Below are 13,772 nucleotides of genomic sequence, written 5' to 3'. Positions count from 1 at the left end.
TCCAGGAAAAGTGATGTTTTTATTTATTTGTTATGTTATCAATTAACTTCTTCTTAGTCTTTTTTTTAAACAGCAATTCCACAAAATATTAAACACTGTGCAAGAAACTCAGTCTATGGCACGCTGGGGGAAAATTATTTATATATATATATATTTATATGGAAGGAATTACAAAAAAAGGCAAGAATTAGAAACGAGAGAGAAAAAGATGACTGAAGCTTACGTTACAGACATCGATTTTGCTTCCTAAAATTACAATCTTTACAAACCTCGGTTGGGTTTTGGCAACAATTATCTCGGAATTTGGCAAATAAGAACAATAAAACCAGAGGAGAGAAATCAAAAAGCACAGAACACCTAACTTGCAGCCAGCATTTGTTTCTTCCTTTAAAAGAAGAAACCCTCACAGACGAAATAAATGCATTTGGAACAATCTTGTTCAATGGAAAAAGAAGAAAGAAAACAAGATGATTGGACCCAATTCTGAGCCCTCTTTCAAACGGGATTTGGCAGAAAGAGAGAAAGAAAGGGGTTAATGTTGGCACCTTTGGAGGGTGGCTTTAGGGATCCCCTGCCTCCTTTGTGGGGTGCAGATGTAGGGGGCACCGTCCCTTCTCTCCTTAAAGCAGCAGCCCCAAAGGAGCCAATTCCTACCTCCCAGGAGAAGCAAAAGGGGGGTGAGCCTGTCCTTCTCCTGACCCATGGCCCAAATGCCCCCTCTGACCAGGGGCCAGGGCAATGGGAGCCCAGGGGAGCCAAGAGGCTCTGGTTGGCAGGAAGTGAAGTGGGGTGAGGGGGATGCCCCAAATCGACTGGGACATGCCTGGGCCTTTGGCAAGAGCTTGGGGGGCTCCCTGTCTGTCCCCAATCCGTCCCTCCATCTCTTTGGCAGAGGCAGCGGAAGCATCAGGAAGGGGGTTCCCTGGTTTCGGAGGGCAGGCTGGGCCCACATGGAGGGGAGTCTTCACCTCACATGGATGGCAGGCGCCCAGGGAGTGCAGAGGAACCCAATACAGGCCTTTGTCTTTGGGAGAACTAAACAATTTGGGAAGCGTGGCTAATGTTTAAATCTGCACGGACATTGAAGCTGTACAAGAGAAAAGGAGGGAAGGAAGATTATCTACAAGTGAGACCCACTACCGGAGCTGCGCTGCTTTCTCCAAGTGAAGAGCAGCAGAGACCCCCACAATGGACTCCAGTGCCTACCTGCCCACCTTCTTCCAGGGGAGAGCCTACTTTCTCCCTCGCATCCCTTTGAGGTCACCCAGGAGGCAAGCGGGCTGCTTCAACCCAAGCACAGAGCCCCCTGACACACAAAAGAGGGGTGGGGGTCCAGTCGAGTCCTGCCCTCCTGCCAAGGACTGGGGGGAGTGCTGGGGGGGGGGTGGCTTTGGCAAGCCGAACCTCTCTGCAAAAGGGCTCAGAGCCAGTGCCTCTTGGGGTTCAGACAAAGAAAGAGAGGCGCCTGCAAATGGAGGTGGTGGTAGGGCTTCCCCTCAGACCCTCCCTTGCTTTCTGCCACCCCACAAATGGCATCCTAGAGCCACTCTGGGGACCAACCTGGTACAATCCTAGCCCAAAAGGGGAGCCACACAGGAAAAGCCATCAGAAGCCCCAAAATGGAGGCCTCCTTGGAGGGGGAGAGAGGTGGAAAGAGCCCCACCTGCAGACAGACAAAGTGGGAAGAAAGGGTGCCCAGCTGACCCCCGAGAGGGTAACCAGCAACAGGGGCATTGGGACACCCAGCAGGAAGCCCCAACCCTGGGCCTTCATCAAGCAGAGGGAGGCTGGTATTCCCAGGCAAGGGGAGAGGAGCACCCCAAATGTGGAGGAGGAAGGCCAGCTCCAGGGGGTCTGCCCCTTCTCCCCCTAAGTCTTCCTAACTAAGGCTGGGGGGCACAGTGAAGAAGTCCTGCCCTCCGTCCTGTTCCCTGGTCCTTGTCTGGGGGAAGCAAGGGGTCTGCAACCCACAAAGAAACACTGCCTCCCCCAAGATGGAGAGGCAGTACGACAGGGAAGGATGGCAACTGGATCATGGAAAGCGGAGACAGCATTGTCTGAGGCCTCCTCTTCCATGGAGCTAATGGGAGTGGGCTGGGGGAAGGGAGCTGGGTATCCTGACCTCCCCCTCCCCAAATGTCACCCCATCGTGCAAGTAGGGGATTGTCGTTCCAGACCCTGTGCTGGCACACGGAGGGACTCTATCCTGGCAAGAGAAGGAAAAATCTGCCCCCTTTTCCTTCTCCATCCAATGGTACTTCTGCTGAGTGCTGCCCCACAAGATGCTTGGGCTGCCCAATCCCCCCTTCCGGCCCCAATTCCAAACCTAGTCATTTGCAACCATGGATGTTTTGCAATAAAAGGCCCACCAACAGCCCCCCTACCCTCCCCTTACCCCCCTCCAGTCCCCCCCCCCCACTTTGGGGACAAAGGACGGGGCAAAGGGCAGTTGGTCACTCAGTGTCACCGTCAACCTCCGGTTCTCTCCGGACATCAGCACCATTTAGCAAAGGCTGCTGGGTCCACAACCCCGCCGCCCTCCTTCACTCAGCCACCGTGTGCCACTGGGCATCAAGTGCGAATCCCGTCTCCTTGTTGGACCCACGCAAACCTTGAGTCTGGCGAAGGAAAGCCTTGGTGTCAACGGCTGTTCCGTGAAGCTGCACTGGCCGAGCATTGGCAATGCCTCTGTCCTCAGCCTTCCTTCTGCGCTGCTGGGCCTTGGATGGACTGGGGCTGGGGCCCTGCCCAAAAGCCTGGGGGCAGAGGGGCGGCTATAGGATGGTGCAGGGCTTTTTGTCCTTGAAGGGGTTCTCTGAGGCCGGGACGCCAACCAGCAAGGGGTCGTTTCGGGCCTGCTGCTCACAGTAATTCATCAGCTCGGATGATGCTTTGGAGACCTGGGCCGGGAATGGAGACAGAAAAGGAAGAATGGTCATTGGTCTGGGGGAGGCCAAGGTGGCAGAGGACGGTCCCTTGAAGTGGCCGGCTTGTTCATCCCAACCTCTCCTTTGGCAACTGGCATGTTAAGAGCCCTATTTATTTAGCTCTGAAGCCAACCTCAGCCTGATCACAGGGGAGAGGTGAACCACAAGACGAGAAAAGAAACACCAAAGCGCCCATTCTGTGGCCAAGCGGCACTCAAATGCCAGGTGGACGGCCTCTTTTATTATTCATGGAGCCCCCCACCCGCCAAGCCATCTTTCACTTCTCTTCTCCTCCTGGTTCTGTTTCATGGGCAACCTCCCTCGGACTGGTCCAAAAGGGCAGCACCATCAGCCTCAGCAAAGCAGGAGGCGCTCAGCAGCTATTCTGAGCAATAAAACCCACAGAGGCCCCCAAGGTGGAGGGGCTTTGCTGGACAGAGGACAACGGGCACAAAGGCCGGCAAATTATAAAGCGAGGAGGGGCTGCTAAGCAAGACGTTTGGGAGCTGGACCTGGGGAAGGTGGGGCACTCTGCTTTGGGATGGACTGTGGGGTGTCTGCCTGTCTGGTCCCCAAGGTCCTCCCTTCCTTCCCAGGGCTTCCTGCTCATGGGAGGAAGTGACCTCATATATATTAAAACCAAATGAAATATAAGCACACAGCTGTCACTGGATCTTGTGGCAGAGAGTTCCACAGATTAACTCTCCTCTTGGTGAAGCCCTCCATCTGCCCAGATTCTCCTATCAGCTTCCCCAGGAGTCTTCTTCTTCTTCCCCCCACCAGACTTATTTCTATACGCTTCTATGAGGCGCCCCCAAAATCTGCTCATAGCCCCCACTGCCTCTCGGGGCTGACCTTTATCCTCTCGATCCCGGCCTCGATCCGCAGCTGCTCAACCAGCTTCCGGGCCTGAGCAATGTTGTTAGTGGTCGACATGGTCTGCCATTGGCTCTCGGTCCGGCCGGCCCCAAAAATGCTAGTGGAGAGAAAAGGGGAGATGAGAAAAAGGGGCCCCAAGGCTCACATTTTGATGGCTCTTTCCTTTGCAAAAGACCTGGGGCTGCTGCTGAATGACCCCTCTCCTTCTTCATCTTAATTTAGACAGTATAATAATAATTATTATCCAGGTAGTGCCATTATTGTTATTATACAGCATTAGCATCATAACTTTAATAGCCTAACAACAACAACCACACTCTGTTAGTATACATGGTACTATAGAAGAAAACCATAAAGCAGAGGGTCCCAACAAATATGTACATTCAGTTTTTTTAAAGGAACGATCAATACAAATATATTGCAGAAAGTCTTTTAACTAGGGGAGGTGGGTGGGTTCCTGCATTTTTATTGTTATTTATTTATTTTTATTTTTATTTAGGTATTTATATCCCGCCCTTCAGCCCTAATGGCTCTCAGGGCGGCTTACATTTATTATTTTTTAACCAGACAGTTCCCTGCCCGCAGGCTTACAATCTAAAAGACACGACACAAAAGGAGAAGGGAATGGTGAGGGAGGGAGGGAATCAGGTCCAGCATTCTTCTCTCCCTCTGAGGCCTGGACCAAGGCAGATGGACTGGAGGGAGGGCTCTGCTTCTTCCAGGCAGGCCTGTTGGAGCTAGCCTGCCTCTCTCTCCCCTTCCAGATGGTGGCTGAAGGGAGGGCTGGTCCTCTTCGAGGAAGGCAGTTGGAGCTCGCCTGCCCCTCTCTCCCCTTCCAGATGGTGGCTGAAGGGAGGGCTGGTCTTCTTCGAGGAAGGCAGTTGGAGCTCGCCTGCCCCTCTCTCCCCTTCCAACTATGTTCCAACTGCCTCTTTGCATGTTTTAATTCAATGCTTTTAATACAATTATTTGTTGTCAAACTTTAGTTATTATCCATTGTTTCAACTATTTTTGGTTTCAAGTTGCATGATGAGCCCCTTTGAGAAAAGATGGGATACAAATCAGGCAAATAAATAAGTACCTGTTTTTTTAAAAGAGTACACCCACAAAGACAAGTTTGCCCAAAGAGATATGACAAAACTGCGAAGAGGAGATTAAATCAAAATACTGAAAACTTCAAAAAACAAGACTGCTATAGGAGGGGTGCTAGGTAAGGAAGGATAAGAAGGAATATATGGAGAGGTTATAAGTAGATGGTTTTTGTAAGAAAAGAGGTAATGAGATGACGATGAAGGAGGGTTAAATGATCATGAAGAATATAAAAGGTAAGATTGTAACCCTTTATCTATCTATCTATCTATCTATCTATCTATCTATCTATCTATCTATCTATCTATCTAATCATTTTCTTTACTCTCGATGTAAAAATGATTATTATAATTGTGTGTATGTCAAGAGTTGTACTGAGCTGTTTTAATAATAAAGTTTTTCTATTTAAAAAAAATTAATAAAAAAAAAGAAGACTGCCATAAAGTCACCCAAGGCACCCAGGAAGAAAGTTCAAAGGATACGGAGCATCAGTGGGAAAAAGGGCAAAGGAAGGAAAGACTTGGGAATGGCAAAATGTAAACACTTCCCAGAAGGCTCTGGAGCGGATGAAGCCCAGCAAAGGTGGCCAAGAGTTTCTAGCCAGACCAAGGGAACCGGTTTTGGGAGCCCACCTTTCTCCTCTTTCTGGGAAAAGCCTTTAAAATGGTTAATGGCTGATGCAGCTAAATCCTCACAGCCCAGTAGCTGCCTGGAACATGGAGGGCCTTAGAAAAGAAATGGATGTCCAGTACAGCCCTTGGCTGCCTCTAGATTAGAAGCCCTGCTTCCTAGCTTGAAGTGTGCAAATCCACAATGTATGTTTGTGTGTGTCTTGCTAGGATGGAGACAAGGAAAGCCAAAGGAGGGGCAGCGAAGCCTTTACAGACACAAACACATCAAAGTCCAAGAGGCAAATAATTAAAGGTCCAAACAGTCTAAGACAGTGGTTCCCAACCTGTGGGTGGGGACCCCTTTGGGGGTCGAATGGAAAGCATGGGGTGAGGACTGGGGCCTTGCCAAGGAAGCACCTGGATCCACTTCCAGGGATTCAGCCACAGCCTCCTCCATAAAACAGGCTCAGCTGCTCCAGGCAACTCCCCCTCTTCCCCCTCTTGAAATTTATGGTTTTGTGGGGAAGACTGGCCTCCGATGGAATCTCCACCAGGTAACCATGTCTCAATGAAAGTGACCATGCTCAGCCCCAGATGTATTCTGGCCCCATTCCAGCAGCGGAGGCCAGTGGGGACAAAATATTAGTGGTGTGTGAGGGGGCTGTTTGTTCAGTTTTGGGTGTTTGCCTGGCCTTTTTCAGTCCTGCTGGCTAGCCCTGGGGGTCTTCCTTGGGATCTTCCTTGGGTGGCTTTCTAGTGCCAGCTGAAGAACACCAAACCCCCTGGGATAATGGAGCGTTTTCAGTGGCATTTGAGTCTCCAAGCTGTTTTGACTTTGCTGCTAGTTGAATTTTAGTGGGCATCTCTCTGAACTACAAAACCCATCAGACATTTTTTGGACCGCCCTTGGTGAGGAATGATGGCAGCTGCAATCCAACAAATGCTTGGAAGACCACACTCTGCCCAGTCCTGCCTTATGAAAACCCTCTTGCTGGATGCAATAGTCCAAAAGAGGAGCCCTTCCGAAGCTCAAGTCTTTATATTATGTACTCCTGCAACAGTGGCTTGCTGTCTGAAGTCTTAGCCCTTTTAATTCACCTGTTAATTCTGGCAAGGGAATGCCTGCTGGTTGGGTGGCCTGGAAGCGTAATGCACTGGGCGGGTGGTGGTGTTCTGCCAGCACCTGAAGGGGAGAGGGCATTTATCTTGGCAAGGCAGAGGCTCCTGGTCTGCCCAGTAACCTGCAAGGTACCCATGCAAAAGGCCCCTACCAAGTCCCTTACAGTGGGCTAGTTGGGAGGGGATGGAGGCATTGACGCAGCCTTAGTTCTGAAAGGTTGTGGGAACCATTTATAGGAAGGTTGGGGTAGAGAGTTGTAGGGCAGCCAGCTGGGGAAGGAGATAGGACTCCTGTACCTTTAGCTGCTGTGTGGAAGAGACGTTCCCTGTCCTCCACAGCCTGTTACTAAAGGGACAGGAGCCCCTTTCTCCTTCTGCACCTTAACATCTTCCTCTCCCTTCCCAGAAAAGGCCACGGTGGTGGCTGCCCATCTCCCCAACGCTGCCCTCAGGGCCAAAGCTTGCTCGCCCCCAACGCTGATCATGGTGGTGGAAGCCGTAAAGGAGCTCAACGAGAGGAAGGGGGTCTCCGTGCCAGCCATCAAGCGCTACATCACCCACACATACCCCTCCGTGGACCCCATCCGGCTCAAGTACTACCTGAAGATGGCCCTGGCCAAGGGGCTGGAGAAGGGGCTCCTCTCCCGGCCCCCCAACTCGACTGCCCAGGGGGCCACCGGCAGATTTAAGGTGCTGGGGACATGTTCTCGGCTGGGAGTGATATGGCGCTGGGGGTGCTGGGTTTGGGTTTCTGTGCTCTGTGGGGGGAGAAGAGACCACAGGCTGGTGGTTTCGACTGCCATGGTGCATGGAGGTTCAGAACTGAGCAGAGTGTGAAGGAGTTACTTTTCCAAACTACAACTCCCAGACCTCCCTTCCTAGTATGACCATGGGGAGAGTGAGGGCATTTGGGAGCTGTAGTCTGAAATCTTGATTCTGCTAAGCTCCAGAGCACAGTCAGCTCCTCACTGTTTCTGGGCAGCCATGAAGGAACTAGAAAGAGTTCTCAAGTGAAGCCCTGGCTGTTTCCCTGAGTTTGCAAGACCTGAACAGCTGATGGCAGGATGGCTTGCATATCAGGCATGCTTAGGCCTGATAAAAGTCAAAGCTGGCTGGAGGGCCATCAGCCACAAATCTGCTCCCTGTTTTTTGAACATTAGGGTAGGATCTCCCCCCATTTGATGCCCATGAAGCTCTGATGCTCTCCCTCCCATGTCCTCCTGCAGCTGGCAAGAGAGACAGGGAAGCCAAAGGAGAAGGCAGCCCCTCAGGAAGCAGAAAGGGCAGACAAACCGGAGAAGAAGGTGGCAAAGAAGAAGGAAGAGGCAGCAGCAGGGAAGGAGCCGAGAGCCAAGCGCCCGGTCAAGAAGGTGAAGAAGCCGAAAGCCAAGTTGGCAGCGGAGAAGCCGAGCGAGAGCAAAAGTGAGGCTGCTTTAGGTGGGTTTAGGAGTGGTCATTGGGGGGCTCTTCCAGTCCCACGGCTGCCATCCTCATTTCTCTTTCTCTCTCTCTCTCTCTCTCTGCCCATGTTTACCAGGTGCCGAAGAGGAGAAGAAAAAGGTGGTGTCCGCTGCAGGCAAGGGAGTCAAAGCAGAGGTGGACCAAGTAAGTCCCAGGTGCCAAAGGAAGGGGTCACTAGGGTTGCTGTGGGTTTCCAGTGGCTCCCTCAAGGGCAAGGAAAGCAAAGAGTGTGGCAGCCATAAAACACAAGCCAAAATAAGCACACACATAGCATCTTTATTTGGCTAATGGAAAGATGCAAAATTAATTCTACTCACTTTCAAAGCCTGCTGATTTCTTCGTCATACAAAGGTTCCCCAAAAATGGTGGCTCTGAGAGTCACCTTTGTAGCTTTTCTTCTCAGACTGGCAGTGCCAGTCTGGACCTGCTGGATGACTTTTGAGTGCCCTCTCCAGTGATCCCCAGATCTTCCCCACCTTCTGGGCCAGAGGCCATTCCCTCTCTCTCTCTCTCAGTCATTGGCACAGAGGAGAGGACCGGCTTCCTGGGTTTCTTTCCTGAAAGTCTTGGCCAAAAGGAAGATGCTCCAGCATCAGAGGATCACCCTGGCTGTTCTCCTGGGTCCCAAAAAGAGGATGGGGGGGGGCATGTGGCAACCCACGTAGGGCTGATGGTTCGCTCTGTCTGTCTGTCTCTCTCTCTGTCCCTTTCTAGGGCTCAGCCAAGGCTCCTACCAAGGCCAGGGACAAGGCTGAGAAGGGCAAAGCCCCCAAAAGGCCTCAGCATCCAAAGGACTCCCAGGAGAAACCAGACCCCAAGGAAGGAAGAGCAGGAGGAGGAGGAGGACCCAAGGCGGCCACCAAACGCAAAGCCCCCGGCCGGCAAGAGGAAGGCAATGGCCATAGGCCACCCCTGGCCAAGGGAACCATAGCAGCCAAGCCGGCCAGAGCCGAGGGCAAGCCCGAGGCAAAAAAAGGCCCCTTGGCTAAAGGAAAGGCTGGTGTGGCCAGAGCGGAGGCCGCTGGGCCCTCAAAGAAGCCAGAGGCAAAGAAGGGGGTGGCTGGTGGCAAGGGGAGGAAGGAGGGGGCCGCCATGGCTGGGGCCTCCTCAGATGCCCCGTAATGGAGGACACTGACTGGGACCCCTGGCTGCAGACCTGCCACAGAAGTGGGTCCGTGCATGGGTCCAAAATGGCCAACTCTAGCCTACAGTTGGCCACGAGGGAAGGGGGGAAATTCAGTGTCCCTGCTGAGAGTGCCTTGGACACAGGACAATTTTAAAGCCTTGTTTTTAACCTTGCATTTTCCAATAAAGTTATTCTTTCACATGCCACAAACTCTAATGCTGTTTTTACAACCCAGCTTACTGCTTCTGGCACTGGAGGAAAGCAGCGGATGTCATGAAGCAGCCAGAGCAACACTTTTGCTGTTTGTGTGTTTGTGTCCCTGTATGGAGTTGTTGTTTGTGCCAAGAGCTGCCGGAGGCTCCCAGCCTTTTATAGTCAGATCTTTCAGGCTGGTGACTCAGAGCAGACTCAGCAACTAGGAGAAGAAGGAGAAGCAATGTGGGTCTTCCCCGTCTGATGAGAAAGCGTGAGTCAGAGGCACCTGCTTCCCTGGCTCCTCAGCTCAGCAAAGGACGGACCAGAGGAAGAGGCGGCTGCTTCACGACTCGGCTCAGGAAGAGGAAATGTGGGCAGGAGCATCAGGGAAAGGAGGGTCAGCATCAAGGAGCACCAGAAGCCACTGGCAGATCAGGCCAGAAAGCACCAAAGGAGGGCCACAAAGCCCTGAGATTAAGGAGACCCCTTCCGAATGAAAGCCTCCCTCCATAAATGAGCTATTTTAACAAGTCAAGCTCAGTCACAGCAGTAATCCTGTGTGCAGTGTTGAACGAGTGTAACAATGCTTTTGTTCTTCTACAAGTCTTGGATCGCTTCCTTTGTCCTGATGTGTTTTCTGTCCTCTGCCCAAGTGTCAAAGCTGCTGCTGCGCAAGGTCCAGACCTTGCTTTCCATTGCTTGGCTTGGACTGAGGCGGGAGGGGAAGATGCCCACTGTTACCAAGTTTGGTTTTAATAAAATTTTGGGTATATGTGGTATGTGCTATGACCCCTGACTGACCTCATAGAGGACCTGCCATTAACCCAAAGGTGAGGAGACCACGTAGGCAGCTCACCTTGCAAAGGCAGAGCCCCTAAAAAGATGGAATTGGAAATTTTCCGCAGGATGTTTGGGAGTCGCCAAACCATAATCGCCACTGCTTGCCCAAGTAAGACAATAGACTTGGCCTCACACCTGATCAGCTTAACAACTCAGTAATCGTCGGATGCCCCTCCAAATTGCATTGTGCAACACATTGCTTGCTCTTGGCTTAAGAAAGCCCAAACAATCAACACCTTTGTCTAGCAAGTCCCCATAGCCTCTGGATACGTTTCGCCCTATAAGAACCCTGGGTTTCTGGACCTTCTTTGAACTGAGCTTGTGCTATCATCAGGTTGCAAGCTGGTCCACACCAGTTTGAACTCTGATCTTTGCTCCCACGGCCTTCTTCCCCCGCTTTTCTGTGGCCGTGATTCACTGTCCATCCAAGCTTCATCAGACTTCCCGGAGAAGACTTCTAAGGTAGTATTCCCTAGCGGTGCCTCTCTTTCTCAAACCTATCTCCCAAACTTACCCAACCCATGCTGTAGCATTGAGAGTGTGTGTGTGTGTGTGTGTTTCCCTTTTGCTGTGTGGTTTTCCCTGTGCTTTAATAAACGTTACCCTTTTAATTGCACCTAGTTGGTATCAGCATGTCTTTCTCTTGGGGCTTGCTGGCGACCTCTGGTATACACTGTTGGGACCCGTTTCCGGCACGTGGTGTTGTTAGGGCCACCTCTAGGCTATATTTGAGCTAATTAAAATTCCCCTAATTCGATCCTTCCTAACATTTTACCCACCTCTTTTCTGCCCAGGGACTTGTATTTTTCTCCCCTGTTCTGGGTGAGAGAGACACGTTGGGTGATTTTATTTTATCTCACCCTTGGAACCCTGCAGTGGGGAGACAGAAGTGAATTGCTCATTCAGCAGTGGAGGGGCTGGTTGCAGGAAGCGTGGAAGCAAAATGGAGCCGCCTTTGTTTTCCCCAGACAAGCAGAAAGCCCCTAAAAGCATGAGGTCATTGCTGAAAGGCAGGGAGGGGAACCATGGAAAGGGCTGGAGGCTCTCCAGCAGAGGAGCCAGGAGACCCTGAGAAACAGCCTCCTCCTTTGGTCCAGCCAGATTGGATAGTGGGAGTAGAGTCCCTTAGCCCCACTCACCATGGCCACTGGAGATTTTGTGAACGCAGGATGAGGAAACAGCAGCAGCCCTTCCGGCCAGGCCAAGCACTCCTGCAATAATCCAAGCAAACTGAGCTGGTCAGCCCAGCAGTTTGGGAAGGTCAGGGAGGGCTTCATCTATAGGACCATGCCCTTCTTGAAGAAGGGCAGGGAGTTGGCACCTCCGGAAGACAAGGAGGATGAGCAGAAGAGAGGAAGGGCCCCAGGTGCTAGGCCTACGAACAGGAGTCAGAGGAGGAGAGCGGCAGGGCAAGAGCTGCATGAAGGCTGTGACTGCAGAAGTAGTGCAAAATGCATTGATCACAAGCTTATATCGGAAAAGACCAAGGAAAAGATGGGCAGCGGTGTGCACAGAGCCTGCATTCAATTTCCAAATGTCACACCAAGCAGACGACTGTGGTTCAAAGGAGTCCTGCAAAGATGTACCTCAGGGGAAGTTAGTAATCACTAGAAACTGCACAAAAGAGCTGCAAAGGAGATTCCAGCTTGGCATGGGGTTTTCCTTTGAGAAAAAAGGCTTCCTGTATCCTAAGTGCCCTGATGGTTGCTGAGCTTTAGACCAGGCACCTCCTCTGTAGATGCCAAGCTGTTTGTGCTGATGCAGTGTGTGCCTTCAAACACACACAAGATGCCACCCCTCCACAACAGGGCCTGGTTTGGGAGAAGGGAATTGGGACCAAAGGAGGCACAATGGCAGGAAGAGGCCAAAGAGGGGTTCAGGCTGACATCACAGTTGCAAACAATGTGGTAAGGGGAGGAACAGGGAGGGAGGGGAGAAAGAAAAAGAAAGAAAGAAAGAAAGAAAGAAAGATGCTGTTGGTGTCAGCTGCCTCCTGGGGTGGGAGAAGGAGTTTGGAAAGCAATTCAGCCTGCTTGTTGGCTCTGCGCCAAGCGTTTCGTTGATTCCCCCAGAGCCATGGCTACCACTGTCTTGCCCTGGCTCCCCAGTTTGCAAGCCACACATGTGGTAGCTGTCCAGCGGAGGAAGGCCATCACCCCTTCCCAAGATGCCCCCCCCCATCACTGGCATGAGTTGAGAATCAAGACAGGAGAGCGCAAGGCTCCCATGCTCCCACCTCAGGTGCCAGGATGCCAGCGGTCAGCCAGCGCCAGGCATCAGGAGAAGATGACACCCGCGGTTCATGGGGTGTTGGATGGAGCCATGCTCAACTGACCCAGTGCAACCCAGGCAGAGGTACAAGGCCACTGAAGAGCAGCTGCCAAGACCAAGAAGCAGAAATGGGAGGAAGGACCTTAGCAGCCCAGAATGGCAGGGGCAGTGCTGTGCCATGGCCTGGTTTACAATTTCCCAGCAAAGAGAATGAGAGGTGGGGGGAATAAAGAAATAGGCCAGGGACAGTTATGAAACCAGGCCACCCAGGGCTGAGCTCAGCTGCCTCTCCTGGGCTGAGAAAGGGGAGGGGGGTCATAACCAGACCCCTGAACTGGGGCCCAGAGCTACCTCCAGCCCTCTTCCCAGCAGTGCTATTGCACAGCCCATGTCCTGCCACGGCTTGTGCCTGAATGTTGTAATAAGGTATGTTGGCTGAGGGATGCTGGGAGTTACAGTCCAAACCCAGAAAACTTTCCAAGCCCTGGATCAATGGTAGCCAAGACTTATGGGCCAGGAGGATGCAAGAACCATTAATGGGGCCAGGCTGTGTGCCAACCCTGCCCCGGTCCAGGAGACCAAAGGAAGTGCCAGCCTTCTCAGAACCAGGGTTTGTGATGCTGAGAGGCCACTCAACAGAACAGCCTTGCAAGAAACTGCAGCCATGGCTCTCAGGTGTGTTTTCTCACAACACAGCAACCCCAGCGCCTCTCTTCCAAGCAGACATCCCAAGGGGCTCAGTGGAGAAAGGAGTGCACCTGCCTGACCCTATGGCAGCCCTTCCCTGGCTTGGAAGCCTTCACAATGCATTGGGCTGCAGCTCCCATCATCCAGTGCCAAATGTTATCTGCTGGCTGGGGATGATGGGAGTTGCAGCCCAACCCATCAAGAGGGGTCCCAGGGAAGGGCTGCTTTAAAGACAGCTCACTCCTTGGCCCATACAAGAAGGTGGTGTAGTTTAGTCTCCCTGCAGCTCCCTTCTGCAAAGGAGGGCGAGAGAAAAAGAGATGCCTGAGGTCAATTGCATAAATGTCACCCAGATAAACAGGTGCCCACAATTATGCAAACTCTGTCCGATCTTCTCGAGAGCAGATATCTGGGTTTCCAAGTGTGGATCTTCTGTCTCCTTCATAAAAGTGATTTGCAGGGGGCTAAGAGCTGGCACAAGCAGGGGACAGTTTGCCCCTCTGTAGATCATGCCCCCAAGGAAAGCAGACTCATATAAAAGCCAAAGGAACACGCCCCTCTCCTCTT

At 52.0% G+C, this 13,772-nt stretch overlaps 1 protein-coding gene across 1 annotated transcript in view; it reads right to left on the bottom strand.

Moving 5' to 3' along the window:
• Positions 1 to 13,772, bottom strand: part of LOC149308228 (guanine nucleotide-binding protein G(I)/G(S)/G(O) subunit gamma-7) — a 42,770-nt gene continuing 28,998 nt past the window's right edge. Inside the window, exons 4-5 of the mRNA XM_089535362.1 lie at positions 3,783 to 3,903; positions 1 to 2,900 (exon numbers count right to left, since the gene is read on the bottom strand). Coding sequence (XP_089391488.1) covers positions 2,775 to 2,900; positions 3,783 to 3,863 — 207 coding nt within the window. The 5' untranslated portion in view covers positions 3,864 to 3,903 and the 3' untranslated portion in view covers positions 1 to 2,774. The remainder of the gene's footprint in view (positions 2,901 to 3,782; positions 3,904 to 13,772) is intronic.

This window comes from Sceloporus occidentalis, unplaced genomic scaffold, assembly GCF_023333645.1.
Source record: "Sceloporus occidentalis isolate IW3139 unplaced genomic scaffold, rSceOcc1.0.p SCAF_8, whole genome shotgun sequence".
Classification (NCBI taxonomy): Eukaryota; Metazoa; Chordata; class Lepidosauria; order Squamata; family Phrynosomatidae; genus Sceloporus; species Sceloporus occidentalis.
The sequence above is the reverse complement of the archived record's forward strand: the minus strand, read 5'-3'. Positions and strand labels throughout refer to the sequence as shown.